At 38.2% G+C, this 19,716-nt stretch overlaps 2 protein-coding genes across 6 annotated transcripts in view; one reads left to right on the top strand and one right to left on the bottom strand.

The window, feature by feature from the left end:
• The window catches only part of rrbp1a (ribosome binding protein 1a), a 34,912-nt gene extending 21,849 nt beyond the window's left edge, over nt 1-13,063 (top strand). For 2 of the 5 annotated variants that reach the window (XM_079634597.1, XM_079634596.1), the window contains exons 23-29: nt 15-110; nt 358-441; nt 2,772-2,852; nt 4,381-4,464; nt 4,548-4,643; nt 4,829-4,972; nt 5,059-5,833. In XM_079634597.1, the coding sequence (XP_079490723.1) occupies nt 15-110; nt 358-441; nt 2,772-2,852; nt 4,381-4,464; nt 4,548-4,643; nt 4,829-4,972; nt 5,059-5,097 (624 nt within the window). In that variant the 3' untranslated portion in view covers nt 5,098-5,833. Of the gene's footprint in view, nt 1-14; nt 111-357; nt 442-2,771; nt 2,853-4,380; nt 4,465-4,547; nt 4,644-4,828; nt 4,973-5,058; nt 5,834-10,307; nt 10,404-10,650; nt 10,728-10,863; nt 10,945-12,846 lie in introns of those variants that run through there. The other 3 variants (XM_079634598.1, XR_013800158.1, XM_079634599.1) reach the window with 3 other exon arrangements.
• Nucleotides 13,064-14,720: 1,657 nt separating this feature from the next.
• On the bottom strand, nt 14,721-17,895 carry cfl1l (cofilin 1 (non-muscle), like). Its single transcript, XM_079634600.1, has 4 exons — nt 17,532-17,895; nt 15,946-16,244; nt 15,322-15,398; nt 14,721-15,173 (listed from the first exon to the last, which is right to left on the bottom strand). Exons 1-4 carry the CDS (start codon nt 17,532-17,534, stop codon nt 15,061-15,063), a joined length of 492 nt encoding a protein of 163 aa, XP_079490726.1. The 5' UTR covers nt 17,535-17,895; the 3' UTR covers nt 14,721-15,060.
• Nucleotides 17,896-19,716: the final 1,821 nt, after the last annotated feature.

The raw sequence follows: 19,716 nt of genomic DNA, 5'->3' as shown, positions 1-19,716 counted from the left end.
TTCCCTGAGTGCAGCTGGAGGAGAAAGTGTTGCTGCTTGAGGCCCAGGTGGAGAAACAGCTGCAGTCAGCTTCCACTGACAGCCAGAGCCAATCTGAAGAGATGACGCATGTGAGCGCACACTCCTGCCTAAAAGCCTTTTCACTAAAACACAATATGAGATTCAAAAGCAAAACAAAGTCATCTTAGTCATTCAATCCATTATTAAATGTCTAAATAAGAGTTTGATGGGTTGATATACATCCAGTTTCATTTCATCTGATGTTGTGAATAAGTCTTGAGCTTCTGATCCGTAACGCATGACTTACTTGTGGCTCGTTCTGCTCTGCCATTTAACAGTTGGTTTGTTTGTTTTCAGTTGAAGCAGGTTTTATTAGAATCTGAAAGACAGCTGAGTGTGGCCATGGTGGAGGCACAGAAGCAGAGGGAGGAGCTTTCACAGGTTGGTTTCCTTTGAAATCCAAACATTTGCTAAGGGTTTACACTAGGGATGCTCCAATCAGGATGTTTGCAGCCGATGCAGAGTACCGATTTCTTGTCATGGTGATCGGCCGCTTAATATACTAAATATAAGACAAAGATAAATACAAACAAAATGGAGCAGTCTGATGCAGCCCACAACGTTTATTGTCCAACATTAAACTGTAGGACAAAATAAACATTTAATTTCGTAAAATGGAGAAGTCTGATGTAACTTAAACATTGTCCAATACAAGTCTGAGCAGGACAAAATTAATAAATAAAAAATCAACAACATGTAAACTCCTAAAAGAACAAATTGGAGTAGTTTGATGCAACTCATTAGTAGGATGGGCATTTTAAGCAAAAATAATATTTGAAGAGTAATGAGAATAGGTATTAATCGAAAATCGCACCACTCCCCCACATGCATGCACACATGCATCTATAGGCCACAAACGTGAGAAAAACGGAGCAGTGTGACGCTTAAATATCACTTAAACTGAAACGGACGTTTCATATTTATGTTTAAATAATATAATGTTATTTAATTTGATCTATGTTGATTATATGAAAAGGGAACCGCATGAGATGCGCAATATATCGGGAGACATTTGGAGTGGGTCAGTCATGATTTTGACCACTTAATTAAGTTTTGTTTAGTAGAAAGCCACCAATCTTTGAAGTGAATTTTGTTTTGTATAAATTGTATCTTAATTTAAATCAATGTTTCATCAACCAATTGCCTGGATTTAATAAATAAGGAGCAAATATAGCCGACAATATAATCAGGACACGGAGGCATCGTCGCATGAACTGGAGCGTGTCTCATACATGAACCGAAACTCAGCGTATAAGCTACTTGCCTCACAGACCTGAGATAATATATGTATAGAAAGCTACTTTTAGAAATGTCTACTTAAAAAAAAAACACACAATTCAAATCGAAAAGAAATTTCTCTCTATAGGCGCGTTCACTACTGCGAAGATGGCGAGTCAGCATCGTCAGCTTTATCTTTGCACCCAGAAAACACTAGTTTATTAATAAACAATTAAAATGTATCATGCTGCATAATCATTACTTTTGCCTGTTCTTTGTGGCAAGCTTTATGCATGCGCTTGAGATGCGGAATAGGCAATATCTGATGACGCTCATTATGGTTTAGTATTCTCTCCCTTCTATATTTAAGTAATTAAATTAATATAAATATGCGATTAGACTAATGGCTTAAATGAATTACTACTAGTCAACTAGGGAAAAACTTTAGTCGTGCACGGGCAGCGCTACTTATTTCATATATTTTCTAACCAGCATATCAATGGGCATTCTGAGCAAGCGGCGCTGTGTGGACTGAATGAGCGAAGCGTAATCTTCTGAAAGGCGCTCTCGCTCTCAAGGAAATATTACCACTCCGCTCACATGCTCTGGTGTGAGACAATGTGCATCATCTTCTGTTGTCAGAACCGAAAACAAAAGGGTTTCTTTAGACAATAATCACATGACCTATTTGTTATTATATAATAAAATCAACTATTCGAAATTCGTGACTCATCCCTAATCATTAGGTTTAATTAAACATTGTCCAATGTTAGAGAGAGGATAAAATAAATAGAAACATTTCAACTCCAACATGAAGAAGTCTGATGTAACTCATAAGGTTTAATTAAACATTGTCCAATATAAGACGTAAGAAGATGTATTTTTTTATAAATATTCGTTTTTCTGCATTTTGGGAAGACAGTCTATTCCTCTTTTCATCCAAAACGTGTGCGGCTGTAATGAATAGCCACTCACTATCAACACTCGTCAACGGGGCACTAAGGTAGACTCAGTTGGACAAAGACCAGTGTTTCGTATTCGCCATACGTCTTGCGGTGGCTCGTCCTTTAGTGCCGAATCAGGTTCGTCATATTAAATGTTTTGGACAATGCTCCTCCACGTGATATTTCTTTGTAACATACACGGCAAATAGCAAATTTTTCGGGAATTTTTCAGTGTTTCTCGAAACCTCATAATTCCACATCGGCGATGACATGATTGCGGCGGCAAATCATTTAAGTCTCAACGCATCATGTACGTCCTCACGTGTTGATGTCATCAAATTGTGATCGGTTTGTAACATCGGCCAAGTTTAGTGAGTACCGATCGAGTAAAATTTGATTATCGGCCGATACCGATCTCCGGCCGATCGATCGGAGCATCCATAGTTTACACCCATTATCCTTTGTTTACTCACAATCCTGTGCCAGACATGAGGCTTTGCCATAGAAAAAAAGCTGTTGGTTTTGTTGAGTGACAGCTTCCTTTTCCAGGTCAGGCAGCAACTGAGTGACGTGACAAAGCGAGCTCAGGGAGTGGCGGAGAATGGGAGGCCTGAAGCAGAGGAGTGTCAGGTTAGGGTGCGACGCAGAAAGGCACCCTGCATCTCACTTGGCCGCATTAGATAGATTATGTAGCACTATGGCTGTGTCTCAAAGCGAAGCAATGCATACAGAAGTAGTCTTTCAAAAAATGGCTCCTGACAAAAAATTATTTGCTGACTACGTTTTGAGACAGTCTGTATTAATTGACAAACATGCATACATACAGTACCAATCTAATTTTGGAAAATTACTATTTTTAATGTTTTTGAAAAGCCTGCATTTATTAGAACAAAAATACAATGATAACAGTAATATTGTGAAATATTTTTTACATTTTCAATAATGTTTTTTTATTTGAATATACTAAAATAATATATTAAAATATTATTTATTTCTGTGATGCAAAACTGTATTTTCAGTTCATCAGCCATTACTCTAGTCTTCAGTGTCACATGATCCTTCAGAAATAATTTTAATATGCTTACCGTATTTGATACTCAGTTATAATCAGTGTTGAAAACAGTTGTGCTGCTTAATATTTTTTTCAGGATTTATTGATACAAAAGTTAAAAAGATTTATTCAAAATATAAATATTTTCTAACAGTATACATATTTACTATAAATCTTTATCAATATAACGCATCCTTGCTGAATAAAAGTATTAGTTTCTTTAAAAAAGAATACTGACCCCAAGCTTTTGAACGGTAGTGTATATTGTTACAAAATATTTATATTTTAAATAAATGGTGTTCTTTTTTAACTTTTTATTCTTCAAAGAATGCTAAAAAATATATTAAGAAAAATATATTTATATTTAAAAAATATATATTAAGCAGCACAACTGTTTTGAACATAATAAGTCTGCATATCAGAATGATTTCTAAAGGATCATGTGACACTGAAGACTGGAGTAATGATGCTGAAAATTCAGCTTTGCATCACAGAAATAAATTATATTTTAAAGTATATTAATATAGAAACCCATTATTTTAAATTGTAATATTTCACAATAATACTGTATTTTTGATTAAATAAATGCAGGCTTCATGAGCATAAGAGACTTCTTTCAAAAACATATAAAAATTAGTAATGTTTACAAACTTTTGACTGGATACACTATTGTTATTATTTATAAAATAAGTCGGTGTTTCAATATGTCTCAAATTTGGTCATATTTTGTTTAAATTACTTGACCATATATTATTGATCATATATTAGAAGCTATAATTATGTACCATACACATCTTTTTTTTCCCTATCCAGTGCTGCCAATGAGGAGATGTTTTTCTCATAATTCTAACCGTTCATATTTCAGCGGCTTCTGTTAACCTAGGTGTCTTTTTCACCTCTGAATATCTCATCCACTCTTGGGTTTTCTCTCACACTCAACTTTTTAACCACTAACAAGTGTCTTTTGTATTTGAAACTCACACTTCTTTTTTTATGCTTGTATTTTGAATGCAGTGTGCACTAATGCAGCTCTTGTGTTGGATGGGATGGAAAGGTTTCGCAGTAGCTCTCATAGCTGATGTGGTAATGTTTTGTTTGCTTGGTCAGGTCCAGGCTCAGCTGGAACAGACATTGGAAAAACTGCAGGGTGAACAGAGTCTAAACCAGCAGCTCTCTGCAGAAGTGGAGCAGGTACAGCAGTGTCCATGACCTTGTTTCTTCTTGATTTTTAAAAGCCCATTATTCATGAAACTCTTTAATTCCATCCTTTTTAGGCTCAGGAGGCCCTCAAAAGACAGCTTCAGAGCCATCTAGAACAGATGAAGGCAGCTGAAGACACTGCAGCCATGGGTGATGTTGTTCAGCTGAAGGTACGTTTTGACTAGATGATAAACAGTATGATCAGTTTTTGTGCCTTTTTTATGTTCACAAGTTCTAGAGTTAAATGTTACATGTGAAATCACTCTCAAAGGGTGGAACGATTTAGTACTTTTTTAGGTTTGAATGTAGCCTTTAATGCTGACATGACAATAATGCTTGTGACTTGGTGTTTTAGGAGTGTCTAGAGAAGGAGCGAAAGATGACCAAAGATTTGGGCCAGGCAGCCACCAAACTCCAGCAGCTCCTGAGAAGCAGTCAGGACCAACTTGCCAAAGAGAAAGAGAAAGTCAGAACCATGCAGGATCAATTGCAAGACGAGGTTTAAATTCATTATACATAAGTTTATATAGTAGCATGAATAGCTGAATGTTTATGTTAATGTTTTTTATGTGCTTCGATTTCCAGGAGGGTGATGGAGAGCAGAAGCAAGGCACTTCTGTTTGAGGTGGAAAACAAAAAGTTTTGCCAAAAATTGCCTTAAGATGACCAAAATGAAGCATTCCTTTTTTCTTTTTTTTCTTGCCTTGGTGTATAGTCTTGGTATAAATTGTATGAAGACTTTTGAGAAATCTAACTAGTGCAAATACTTTTATTTAGGAGGTGTGCTGGATCTATTTTCACTTTACATTCCAGCTTAAACCTTCTGACTATGTCAGAAATGATTCCTCAAATGCCTTCTATATTCTTAGTGTTCTCGGATCTCCTCCTGATGTCAGTGTTAAAAGGGAAAATGTATGTACGTTTTTCGTACATCAACTAGTGCAATTAATTACTTGTAAGTGAATGAGTATGCATAATTGTATGGTACATGGGAACAGCATTTGGAATGCCCTCTGTGTAGCTGGCTTCAACACCACTGTATAAGTTTGATAATTAATAAATAAACAGCAATATGGCTTTCAATGTTTCAAAAAGGCTGTTCATTTCGGCATGGATGCATCTGGATTTAGAATTAAAAAAATACTTTGGATAAACATTTTATAATGTCCAACATGACAAACTCTATTAAAGTTTTTGGTATCTTTTGTAAAAAATTATGAGTTGAGATGCATTCAAACACCATATGTTATTTTTAACTTTTTATGTTATTTTTATGTTATTTTTGTTATATATATATGTTAACCATATGTTATTTTTATTTTTCCTTTTTCTGTAAAACTGCTTTGGAACCATGTTTACGGTAAGAAATGCTTTAAAAATAAATTGAAATATTCATTATAATATTAAAAAGACAATAACCAACCTGGCATTTTAGCCTTAAGAGCATCCATTGAACTTTCATAGACCATTTTATTCCTCATGGGGGCGTCCTCAGGGGCACTGTTCAATAAAGAGACACAAAAGCAAGATGCTGAAAAAAAAAAGGAAAATATGCTGTCCTTATGGCTGCTTCACACCAAATGCATAGTTCTACTGTGTTGCTTTTTTATTGTTATTAAATAAAAACACTAGATGGACGTCTTTGAACGTTGCACCATGTCCCGCACCAGCCCTACATTTTATATATTTAAAAACCCAGCCTTATTTTGTCACTCTCTGTGGTCATTAAAAATCCCAGGATGTCTTTCGAAAGAGTAGGGGTGTAACCCCGGCATCCTGGCCAAATTTGCCCAGTGGCCTCTGTCCATCATGGCCTCCTAATCATCCTCCTATATATACTAATTGGCTTCATCACTCTGTCTCCTCTCCACCAGTAAGCTGGTGTGTTGGGCGTTCTGGCGCAATATGGCTGCCGTCACATCATCCTGGTGGATGCCGCACATTGGTGGTGGTGAGGAGATTCCCCCTTTCTATGTAAAGCGCTTTGAGTGTCCAGAAAAGCGCTATATATAAATGTAATTAATTATTTTCATATAATTAGCAGTTTAATACTATTGTGCAGGGGCTAATCTTTTTAAAAGCAAAAAACACATTTTGTCATACTGTGTAAACGGACCCTATGAGCTGATGTTAAATTTCTGTGTTTTTCAGCTGGGTGCTCAAGTTCCACCAAAACTCACTTTCAAATGTCAACAAGACAAAGTTTCATCCGAAATATGTGCACTTATTTTAAGAGTAGCTTATCGAATTGGCATGATTCACTATTCTTACTAATATACTTAGCACAAGCAAACAACCACACAGAACCTCATACAATTATCTATAGATTATCATAATTAGAATGGAAATGCCACTTTTAAGATTGACCGTATTTTCGTTTTAAGGTCAAAATGTATTTTGAATGGGAGTGCATGGGGCACTTCTATGAGAGCATCAAAATCGCTGTTTTTAAAACACTAAGAAGGCTCGACACAACATAAAACTGTGCTCGAAGTATCACCAGGGGCTCTACACATGAACTTGAGCATTGTTTGTGTACACAAAGTTTACTAAAAAGAAAGGTTTTGTACTTTATCAGTTAGTGTTTCCGATGGCTGGAATCTTGTCAGTCAAAAGTAGTCGATCTCCGAATGCAACGTAACATGAGAGTAAATATGGAAAGCTCCTAAAGCTTAGTTCCATATAAATTCACGGATCATTTTTTGTTTTGTCTTTAGTGAAATATTGACCTTGTATTTGAAAAAGTATTTTAGGAATTTAAGTTAAATCGACTGAAACAATCGACCCGTCTAAGCACAGTTGCACGGCGGGTTACGCAATACTCGTTACCTTCTCTCAGGGAACCGAGGTTACGTTTTGTAACAGAGACGTTCCCTTTCGAGAGTACTCTCGTATTGCGTAAGGCTAGCTTACGCTATGGGAACCCCATTTAAAATGCTGTGCGTGCTTATAACCCACACATACTATGTACCCACACATACCACACATACACATACTAAGAGTAAGTCATGACCCCAAAAAGAGAACAACGTCAGTGGGCCTTATAAGGGGATATGTATAACTAGACCAGACAGCGTCGGGACTTATAAGTGTTATATAGTGCTTAAACGTTTTTCCTATATGGAAAGAACCTTAGCTTGCAAAGCGGGAACTTCCAAGTTATAGAACTTGATAAACGTGGACGAAGAGACCCTGCCTGCCGCCGCAGCCGGCCGCACAGATATCTTCAAGTGGCATTCCACTAGACCAAGCCCATGATGAGGCCATGCCTCTAGTGAAATGAGCTCTGACGCCCATGGGGCAGCAGAGACCTAATGCCAGCGAGATACCATCTACTATCCATCGCGACAATCTCTGCTTCATGATTGCGCAACCCCTGGTGCGATCACCGAAGCAAACAAAGAGCTGTTCCGATTGCCTGAATGCAGCGGAACACTCCAAGTAAACTCTAAGAGCCCTGACAGGACAGAGTAGATTTGCGTATCTTTCGTCCTCAGACGAAGGAAGAGCAGATAGCGAAATGACCTGTGCTCTGAACGGAGTGGAGAGCACTTTAGGTACATAACCGTGCCATGGTTTAAGGACGACTCTGGAGTCATTAGGCCCAAACTCAAGGCAGAAAGTTCCTATGGCGGAAATTGGGCTTCTTATAGGCTTTAGCCACGTCCATATTGGCTGGCTCTGACGTGATAAGGCGCGAAGCGACCTGATAGGTTCGTGGCTCAGCCGCCTCGCCATAGGTTGGTGCAGTTGCCGCAGCATAGCCATACACAGCGCAGCTCGCTAGAATGCTCTGCTGTGGTCTGCTGTGCAGCTGCACTGCGTTTTACATATATAAAATTATAAGGATAATTTTGGCTTCAATATTCTCGAGAAAAGTAGTTTTCCCATAGCGTAAGCTAGCCTTACACAATACGAGAGTACTCTCGAAAGGGAACACACGTATCTGTAATCAGATGCATATTTAAAACTGGAACATAATAGAATGTTTACCTTTCAAAAGCCGTTGTTTTTGCATGGGCCCGGTTGCATTCTCTCTTTTTTTCTGTAGCCGAAGTCCAAAGTGTTTTGCATTTTATAACGGGGTGAATCTCCAGTTGGTGCTTGTCGTTTGAACCTTTCTGGATCTGCCATCAAATTGATAAGTTTAATTACCGGTATATCAAGTGCTGTGAGAAAAGGCAATATAGCCTACTAGCCGTGATACCTTCTTTATGTGTACAGATGTGACGCAAAGACTGCTCGAATTTCCTGCGGAAATCAACCAGTACAACTGGAATTAAAAACATTACAAGCATACCGTTTTGAATCGAGCTAAGCAGATAGTTTGAACACTGGCTGGTTATGTACTTGCTCAATTTATTTTGGATAATTTTTAACCCCAAAAAGTTGTTGAAAACACTAGTAGCCTAATAATAGCAATAATATCTGTTCAATCACAAAATAATAACACATTAAGTAGGTCTTACAGGTAGTTCATAAGCATTGATCAGACCTTATGACACATGAAAACTTTGATGTTAGGAGTTCCCCAATAATTTCTGTCCTCTCCAAATAATGCTCTATAAAATCATTACAATCAATAAATAAATATAGGAAAATCAGCCTAGAAATGACTTTTCCACCCAGTTTCACCAACATGCCAATAATTTTGTATTATTATAATAATAGTTGTTTAGTTTTCAGTAAATAAATAAATATTCCATGTAGTTCGGTAATCAATGAGAGACCATGAAAAGCACAAGCAGGAATTAGCAGAATGCAGTTTCAAATAGTTACGGATTGAGTTTAGCAGGCTATCACACTGTAGCACATGAAGCCTACGGTTTTGAACAGTTGCAATTCAAATAATTGCATTGTATTAGTGAGAGCCAGTTTTTAGCAAATGGTTTAACGGTATGCAAAACGCACACTGAAGAAAACTGTCCCGGCCTGAGGACTGTCACGGTCTGTCCCTGCCGCTTGTTAGGGGAAGAGGGAAGTGCGTAGTTGCCCTAAAAAGGAAGCGACTATGATCGCGTGGATATTGTTTGATTGATTGGTTGATTCAAGTTTATTTCGAGCAACAAAAAATATACATATGCATTTATTATACACATTTAATTACAAAATTATTGTGTTGGGATATATCCTGTTGTTGTCCTCTCTATATTTATAAGAAAGTCAGATAAAAGTGATATGTTATATGACACAAGAAAGATTTCAGGTGAGTCAGACGCAGTTTGGAGGTGGAGACTGAACAAAACGCCCTCATAAGGAAGACATTGTGTTTCAGCCTTGTTTAGGCTATAATCAAAAATCCAGCAACCAGCATCATGCATTAAATCTTCTTTATCCTGGTTATTATTGGTATTTTAGTTACACAAATACTAAATATTTTGAATTGAATTCAACAAACTCTTGTAGTTTCCAGGCCAACTTGTTCAATATAAAGACTACTTTTTTTTCTAGACACATTTAGCATATAGATTTACTAGTATTAGCACAAAAATGTTTGGTTTTTAAAATTTTAAAACTGCAGTTACCCATTTTTTGATAAACAGCATTAAGTCCTAATACATGATACTGAGATGCATGATTTATTTTGAAAAGTATCGGTTTGTTCTGGATGGACATAGCCTAATGGTATTATTTTATTTGTGCAGGTGAATTTGATTTGAAAAACACTGCAGATACCCTGCATTTATACACAAAACAAGCTAATGTTTCGTTTTATGCTACTTCAGTAGTTTAAACTAAGTGTAGGCTATATAAATAATTACATTTATGACAGCTCTCAATATTTCTCATTGAATTTGTTCCCTTATCTTTCCATGTTTTTTCCCTGAGTGCAGCTGGAGGGGAAAGTGTTGCTGCTTGAGGCCCAGGTGGAGAAACAGCTGCAGTCAGCTTCCACTGACAGCCAGAGCCAATCTGAAGAGATGACGCATGTGAGCGCACACTCCTGCCTAAAAGCCTTTTCACTAAAACACAATATGAGATACAAAAGCAAAACAAAGTCATCTTAGTCATTCAATCCATTATTAAATGTCTAAATAAGAGTTTGATGGGTTGATATACATCCAGTTTCATTTCATCTGATGTTGTGAATAAGTCTTGAGCTTCTGATCCGTAACGCATGACTTACTTGTGGCTCGTTCTGCTCTGCCATTTAACAGTTGGTTTGTTTGTTTTCAGTTGAAGCAGGTTTTATCAGAATCTGAAAGACAGCTGAGTGTGGCCATGATGGAGGCACAGGGGAGGAGCTTTCACAGGTTGGTTAAATTGAAATCCAAACATTTGCTAAGGGTTTACACTCAAAATTTGTTTATTCACAATCCTGTGCCAGACACGAAGCTTTGCCAAAGAAAAAAGCTGTTGGATTTGTTGAGTGACAGCTTCCTTTTCCAGGTCAGGCAACAACTGAGTGACGTGACAAAGCGAGCTCAGAGAGTGGCGGAGAATGGGAGGCCTGAAGCAGAGGAGTGTCAGGTTAGGGTGCGACGCAGAAAGGCACCCTGCTTCTCACTTGGCCGCATTAGATAGATTTAGCATGGCTGTGTCTCAAAGCGAAGTCTTTCAAAAAAATGCTTGCTGACAAAAAATGATTTGCCGACTACGTTTTGAGACAGTCTGTATTAATTGCCAAATATACACTGAACAAAATTATAAACGCAACACTTTTGTTTTTGCCCCCATTTTTCATGAGCTGAACTCAAAGATCTAAGACTTTTTCTATGTACACAAAAGGCCTATTTCTCTCAAATATTGTTCACAAATCTGTCTAAATCTGTGTTGGTGAGCACTTCTCTTTTGCCGAGATAATACATCCACCTCACAGGTGTGGCATATCAAGATGCTGATTAGACAGCATGATTATTGCACAGGTGTGCCTTAGGCTGGCCACAATAAAATGGCACGCTAAAATGTGCAGGTTTATCACACAGCACAATGCCACATATGTCGCAAGTTTTGAGGGAGCGTGCAATTGGCATGCTGACTGCAGGAATGTCCACCGGAGCTGTTGCCTGTGAATTGAATGTTCATTTCTCTACCATAAGCCGTCTCCAATGGCGTTTCAGAGAATTTGGCAGTACATCCAACCGACCTCACAACCACAGAAAACGTATAACCACACCAGCCCAGGACCTCCACATCCAGCATCTTCACCTCCAAGATCGTCTGAGACCAGCCACCCGGACAGCTGCTGCAACAATCGGTTTGCATAACCAAAGAATTTCTGCACAACCTGTCAGAAACCATCTCAGGGAAGCTCATTTGCATGCTCGTCGTCCTCATCGGGTCTCGACCTGACTGCAGTTCATCGTCGTATTCAACTTGAGTGGGCAAATTCTCACATTCGATGGCATCTGGAACTTTGGAGAGGTGTTCTCTTCACGAATGAATCCCGGTTTTCACTGTACAGGGCAGATGGCAGACAGCTTGTGTGGCGTTGTGTGGGTGAGCGGTTTGCTGATGTCAACGTTGTGGATCGAGTGGCCCATGGTGGCGGTGGGGTTATGGTATGGGCAGACGTAGCCTATGTTATGGACAACAAACATAGGTGCATTTTATTGATGGCATTTTGAATGCACAGAGATACCGTGATGAGGCCCATTGTTTTGCCATTCACCCACATCCATCACCTCATTTTGCAGCATGATAATGCATGGCCCCATGTTGCAAGGCCAGCATACTCACAGGGCATGTCACCCATTGAGCATGTTTGGGATGCTCTGGATCGGCGTATACGACAGCATGTTCAAGGTCCTGCCAATATCCAGCAATTTCGCACAGCCATTGAAGAGGAGTGGACCAACGCTCCACAAGCCACAATCAACAACCTGATCAACTCTATGCGAAGATGTGTTGCACTGCGTGAGGCAAATGGTGATCACACCAGATACTGACTGGTTTTAAGACCCCTTGGACCTCACCAATACAGTAAAACTACACATTTTAGAGTGGCCTTTTATTGTGGCCAGCCTAAGGCACACCTGTGCAATAATCATGCTGTCTAATCAGCATCATGATATGCTACACCTGTGAGGTGGATGGAGGTGAGGTGGAAGGCAAAGGAGAAGTGCTCACTAACACAGATTTAGACAGATTTGTAAACAATATTTGAGAGAAATAGGCCTTTTGTGTACATAGAAAAAGTTTTAGATTTTTGAGTTCAGCTCATGAAAAATGGGGCAAAAACAAGTGTTGTGTTCATAATTTTGTTGAGTGTATATATACACATACATACAGTACCGGTCAAATTTTGGAAAATTACTATTTTGAATGTTTTTGAAAGAAGTCGCTTATACTCATCAAGCCTGTAATGTAATGTAATGAAACCAGTAATATTGTGAAATATTCTTAAAATTTTAAATAATGTTTTTTTCTCAGTCGGAAAAGGGTGGCTTCAGGTTGGTGGAGAGTTCCTGCCTTAGGTGGAGGAGTTCAAGTATCTTGGGGCCTTGTTCACGAGTGAGGAAAGGATGGAACGGGAGAATGCGGATTGGTGCAGCTTCTGCAGTAATGCGGTCGATGTACCGGTCTGTCGTGGTGAAGAAAGAGCTGAGCTGCAAGGCTTAGCTCTCGATTTACCGGTCAATCTACGTTCCTACTCACACCTATGGACATGAGCTGTGGGTCATGACCGAAAGGACAAGATCCCGGATACAGGCGGCCAAAATGAGCTTTCTCCGCAGGGTGGCTGGGCGATCCCTTAGAGATAGGGTAAGGAGCTCGGTCACTCGGGAGGAGCTCAGAGTAGAGCCGCTGCTCCTCCACACCGAGAAGGGCCAGCTGAGGTGGCTCGGGCATCTTTTCCGGATGCCTCCTGGACGCCTTCCCAGGAAGACCTAGGACACGCTGGAGGGATTATGTCTCCCGGCTGGCCTGGGAACGCCTCGGGGTCCCCCCTGAAGAGCTGGAGGAAGTGTCTGGGGAGAGGGAAGTCTTGGCATCTCTGCTTAGACTGCAGCCGCCGGATAAGTGGAAGATGTATGTATAATGTTTTTTTATTTTAATATACTTTAAAATATTATTTACTTCTGTGATGTAAAGCTGAATTTTCATCAGCCATTACTCTTGTCTTCAGTATCACATGATCTTTCAGAAATCATTTTAAAAAGCCCATTATTCGTGAAACTCTTTAATTCCATCCTTTTTAGGCTCAGGAGGCCCTCAAAAGACAGCTTCAGAGCCATCTAGAACAGATTAAGGCAGCCATGGGTGATGTTGTTCAGCTGAAGGTACATTTTGACCTGATTATAACCCGTATGATCAGTTTTTGTGCCTTTTTTATGTTCACAAGTTCTAGAGTTTGATGTTGCATGTGAAAATCACTCTCAAAGGATGGAACGATTTAGTTATTTTTTAGGTTTGAATGTAGCCTTTAATGCTGACATGACAATAATGCTTGTGACTTGGTGTTTTAGGAGTGTCTAGAGAAGGAGCGAAAGATGACCAAAGATTTGGGCCAGGCAGCCACCAAACTCCAGCAGCTCCTGAGAAGCAGTCAGGACCAACTTGCCAAAGAGAAAGAGAAAGTCAGAACCATGCAGGATCAATTGCAAGACAAGGTAAAAACTTTATACATAAGTTAATATAGTAGCATGAATAGCTGCATGTCTATGTTAATGTTTTTTATGTGCTTCGATTTCCAGGAGGGTGATGGAGAGCAGAAGCAAGGCACTTCTGTTTGAGGTGGAAAACAAAGTTTTGCCAAAAATTTACCAAAATGAAGCATTCCTTTTTTTTTAGCCTCTGTGTATAGTATTGGTAGAAATTGTATGAAAACTTTCGAGCTAGTGCAAATACTTTTATTTAGGAGGTGTGCTGGATCTATTTTCACTTTACATTCCAGCTTAAACCTTCTGACTATGTCAGAAATGATTCCTCAAATGCCTTCTATATTCTTAGTGTTCTCGGATCTCCTCCTGATGTCAGTGTTAAAAGGGAAAATGTACGTTTTTCGTACATCAACTAGTGCAATTAATTACTTGTAAGTGAATGAGTATGCATAATTGTATGGTACATGGGAACAGCATTTGGAATGCCCTCTCTGTAGCTGGCTTCAACACCACTGTACAAGTTTGATAATAAATAAACAGCAATATGGCTTTCAATGTTTCAAAAAGGCTGTTTATTTCGGCATAGATGCATCTGGATTTAGAATTCAAAAAAGACTTTGGATAAACATTTTATAATGTCCAATATGACAAACAGTGTTAAAGTTAAATGGTTAAAACATTGAGTTGAGACACACATTCAAAGTTGTTGCAAATCACTTGATTTTATTTTTCAAGTACACAATGCTGCTTTAGATAACAGTCCTATTGTAATTTCTGGCCTGGGATTTTGGATGTCACTGTACTATATTTGATGGTTTGTTATTGTAAACGGTGTTATTTTTTTTAATAATGATCATTAATGTAAATGGATAAATATAGGTTTTTCCTCACTTGATCAAATGACATACAAATACTGGTTCCAATGAAATACAAAGTTTATTATTAATTATTACCCCAAAACATTTCTCGGAGGTAAAAATCTTTCGTTTTGACCAAAAGGCTGATAGTGGGGTGTTGGGTCAGTGGTCTTATTGGTGTAATTTTACACACTTTTCCCCTCCAAAGACTTCACTACATCCCGCCCACCAAGTTTCTCCACAAGACATGATGCTTCTTTGTCTGCGTGGTCATTAATTTGCCACTCAAATTTCAAACCTGTGAGAAAAAAAAAGCACCATATGTTATTTTTAACTTTTCAAAGTTCCTTTTTCTGTAAAACTGCTTTGGAACCATGTTTACGGTAAGAAACACTTTAAAAATAAATTGAAATATTCATTATAACATTAAAAAGACAATAACCAACCTGGCATTTTGGCCTTGACAGCAGACTTTGAACTTGCATAGACCATTTTATTCCTCATGGGGGCGTCCTCAGGGGCACTGTTCAATAAAGAGATACAAAAGCAAGATGGTGAAAATTTGTAAAAAGTTAGGAAAATATGCTGTCCTTATGGCTGCTTCACACCAAATGCATTGTGTTCTACTGTGTTGCTTTTTTTATTGTTTTTAAATAAAAACATGTGCTAGATGGACGTCTTTGAACTATGCACCATGTCCCGCACCAGCCCCACATGTTATATATTTAGCCTTATTTTCATATAATTAGCAGTTTAACACTATTGTGCAGGGGCTAAAAGCGAAAAATTTGTAATATGGTGTACTGTAAACGGACCCTATGAGCTGATGTTAAATTTCTTTGTTTTTCTGCTGGGTGCTCAAGTTCCACCAAAACTCACTTTCAAATGTCAATAAGAGACATTGTTGACAACTGACAAAGTTTCAGCCGAAATATGTGCAATTATAAGAGTAGCTTATCAGCATGATTCACTATTCTTACTAAAATCACTAATACACTTAGCACAAGCAAACAGCCACACAGAACACAAGTCTGCAAAAGATTAATCTGAGAGTTATAAGGGCCTCTTACGAAAAGATGAAGACCAGGTCCTCCTTCACACTCTCCTTGTTCATATAGGTGCAGTCGTACAGGGCGTAGCGGCACTCTTTGGAAGGAAGCTTACTGATGACGGTCTTAAAGACATCCCCTGTATTCTCCACATCTTTGACTCTCAGGCAGTTTTCGTGGTCCACTATGATGCTCTTTTGGTCTTCACTCAAACGCATAATTACTAGTTTAAACCTTTCTTTCTCATTGGCACCTTGGAAGCGCACCTTGATTGCTTCATAGTGGGTTACCACTTCATCACTGATGGCTACACCTGAGGCCTGGGTGAAATAAGGGAAAGAATAATGAAAAAACATGTAGAGATGATAACTATACAACTGAACTATTAAGTAAGATGGCATTTCCTTCCAGATTACTTTGAGGAAGAGCCAATTGAACACACAGCAGATCATTGTATGAACCTCATAAAAGTATCTTTATTAGATTAAGCAGACACAGGACTACAACTAAACCATTTGTATTCTTTTTACTCTTCATTCCATAGGTATTAACCATCTTTATGCTTTAGTCTAAGGGTTGAGATCTGAAGTTGAGATGTGAACCAGTTTGCGGCCTTCACATTCCATTCCTTTACAAACAAGTTGAAACTAGAAGCCGAGTTACACCTCAAGACGCTGTGGGTTAAGTAAACTCGGGAATGTATCGGAATAATATTTTGGTAACACTTTCCATTACAGTGTCCATGTCTATAATTTTATATACAACAATAGTATGAGTTTTCCACCTTACTAGACCCAGTCAGACTTTCAGCTCACCCAGGAACCACTAGTATAAATATAATCAACTTTCTTTAACTACATTATATAAACAGTCAACTGATTATTAGTTAGTCAGGATATAGTTCTAAATGTCATGAAATCTTAATTTCTGTATGCCATTTCCTCCACAGGCCCAGTGGAGTAACTTGGTGGACACGCAAGGGACCATAGAGCTCTTGTTGAAAACACTATTAATAGCAATAATATGCCATTCTAATCTGCTCAATCACAAAACAACAACACATTAATAGGTCTTACAAGTAATTAATTAGCATTACTCAGACCTTATGACATACGAACACCTTGATGTTAGGTGTGGCCCAATCATTTCTGTCCTCTCCAAATAATTCTCTATAGAATCATTACAATCAATATAAGAAAATCAGCCTAAATGACTTTTCCACCCAGTTTCACCAACATGCCAATAAGTTATTATTGTTATTAACTATTTAAAAAAAAAAAAAAAAAAAATAATAATTGTATGCAGCATCACTTTTCCTTCACTAGTTAATTCAGATTAGGGTTTTCAGTAAATAAATATTCCATGTAGTTCGTTAATCAATGTGAACATGAAAATCACAAGCAGGAATTAGCAGAATGCAGTTTCAAATAGTTACGGATTGAGTTTAGCAGGCTAACGTTATCACACTGTAGCACATGTAGCCTACGGTTTTGAACAGTTGCAATTCAAATAACTGCATTGCATTAACAAAAGACCGGTTTTAACAAATGGTTTAACGGCATGCAAAACGCACAATGAAAGAAAACTGTCGCGGTCAGAGGACTTACCATTCCTGCCGCTTGTTCAGAGACGGAAGAGAGAAGTGCGTAGTTGCCTAAACAATAAGGAAGCGACTCGGATATGAACACGCCCTCTTCAGAACAGCAACAGATCAGTCCTGAATGACCTGACTTTCCACCTGTTGTCCGCAACTGCAAACACCTTACAAAATGATTGTGTTGTGATATATCCTGTTGACGTCCTGTTATTTATATTTTGTACTTGTGATAAGAAAGTCAGATAAAAGTGATATGTTTATGACACATGAAAGATTTCAGGTGAGTCAGAAGCAGTTTGGAGGTGGAGACTGAACAAAACGCCCTTATAAGGAAGACAGAATCTTGTCAGAAAGCCTGACAAAACCCCTTATTTGGCGAAAGGGGCACACATATTACATTTGTATTGATGGGAGGATCCAGGTGTAAAAATGCACACTTGGCGTAGGATAATCACGCTGATTATTATAGACCAGCAAATTGTTTTTAATGTTTCATGTTAAAGTTTATTTCTGCTTAATAGTTAGCCTACTCATGGTGTGATTCTTCAGGGGCAGTGATGTTTTTTAACCATATATGGCGCATTCCAGAATTGGCAAGTTTTTATATAAACCAAAACTCAGAACACTTTAAATGTACAATATTTGCTGATCTTAAACCTGTAGCCTACAATATAAAATGTTTATTCTGAAAATTAATTTTAAAAAAAAGTCAACTTTGTTTCAGACAAATTAGGTCAAATATATAGTCAACAAATGTAATTTCCTCTGAATATAGCTTTAAAAAAATAAATGAAATGCTTTGAAATGTCATGTAGTAAGACTGTTAGTTATGCCACAACTAGGCTATGTCTGTGACGCAACAATGACACAAGAGTTGACATTGAGTTAGTCAAAAGACCAAAAACAAAATTTTCTGCCTGACACTGAAAAATTTTGAATGTATAAAATTGGTTAGCTTTTCCCTTTTTCAGCAAAAATATTTCATGAGAGTCCTCATTTTATTTTTCTTTGCTCTGATCTCCTTTTCTTAAACAATAAAAACAAATGAAATTCTAATTTAAAGGTAGGGTAGGCAAAAAAAAATACTTTTTGTTATTCTTGTTGAAACATCCTGATAAACAATCACAGAAGTGGTCTATATATTTAAAAATACATTCGGTCATGTCCTGCCTGATGACGTATGTATCACACCAGCACGTTCCATAAGGCTATGCAGAGTTTTTGACAGACAGTCACAGAGCGCTACAAACAAACAGCAGCCGTCTATTTTTCTTGCTTAGAACATTGTTAACTACTTAATCCTTAACAATTAAAAGTTATATTTTTTCAAATGAACCAAATAAAAATAACATAGCAGTTTGCAAAAGTGCTAGCATGAGTTTTGCATGTTCTTTAAAGACATATGTTTACATTTGCATTTGTAAACATTCACACATACATGCATATTAAAATACATAAACAAACCAGGCAAAATTTATGTTGAACCTTTAAAGGGTAACTGTTGCAAAAATTATACCTAGGCTATTTTTGTTTATCTACCGGAGTTTAACTTTCGTGTAAAAGCATAATTAGAATGGAAACGCCACTTTTAAGATTGACAGTATTTTCATTTTAGGTAAAAATGCTTTTTGAATGGGAGTGCATGGGGCACTTCTATGATAGCATCAAAATCGTGATGCTTTTTAAAACACTAAGGCTCGACACAACATAAAACTGTGCTCGAAGTATCACCAGGGGTTCTACACATGAACTTGAGCATTAAATTCATTGTTTGTGTATACAAAGTTTACTAAAAGAAAGGTTTTGTACTTTATCAGTTAAGCCCCTTTCACACAGAGATTCCGGAAAATACACGGATAAAGTGACCCGGGATTTGACCCGGGTTCGTTTGAAAATGGTTCATTCACACTGCCAGTGATTTGCCGGAATCAGAGAGCGCGTTCACACACAACCCGGGTATGTCCCGGATAGACGCGTGACGTTATGATGTGACGTATAAGGTGGCGAACGATCTCAGCTTCGGCGCGGATTGCAAGGAGCTCTCGGGTCTCTGCTTCAGTCCAGTTTGCAGACATCTTTTCGTTCTTTCTTGTATCGATGACGAACACAAACTTTCTTCTAACAGAGTAACAGAGTCGCACGATAACTACGTCATTGCGAAGGCTCGTGCATCATGACTACGACACACCCCTTAC

Source organism: Phoxinus phoxinus (assembly GCF_949152265.1).
Source record: "Phoxinus phoxinus genome assembly, chromosome: 14".
NCBI classification, from domain to species: Eukaryota; Metazoa; Chordata; class Actinopteri; order Cypriniformes; family Leuciscidae; genus Phoxinus; species Phoxinus phoxinus.
Note: the sequence above shows the minus strand (reverse complement) of the source record. Positions and strands in the feature narration are given on the sequence as shown.

Excerpts from the sequence above, each read along its gene's own strand:
- cfl1l (XM_079634600.1), bottom strand. Across the intron at positions 15,399-15,945 it reads GACCTGGTCTTCATCTTTTC|TGCCCCTGAGGACGCCCCCA; the intron begins GTAAGAGGCCCT and ends TTTATTGAACAG. Across the intron at positions 15,174-15,321 it reads TGTCAAGGCCAAAATGCCAG|GTTTGAAATTTGAGTGGCAA; the intron begins GTTGGTTATTGT and ends TTTTTCTCACAG.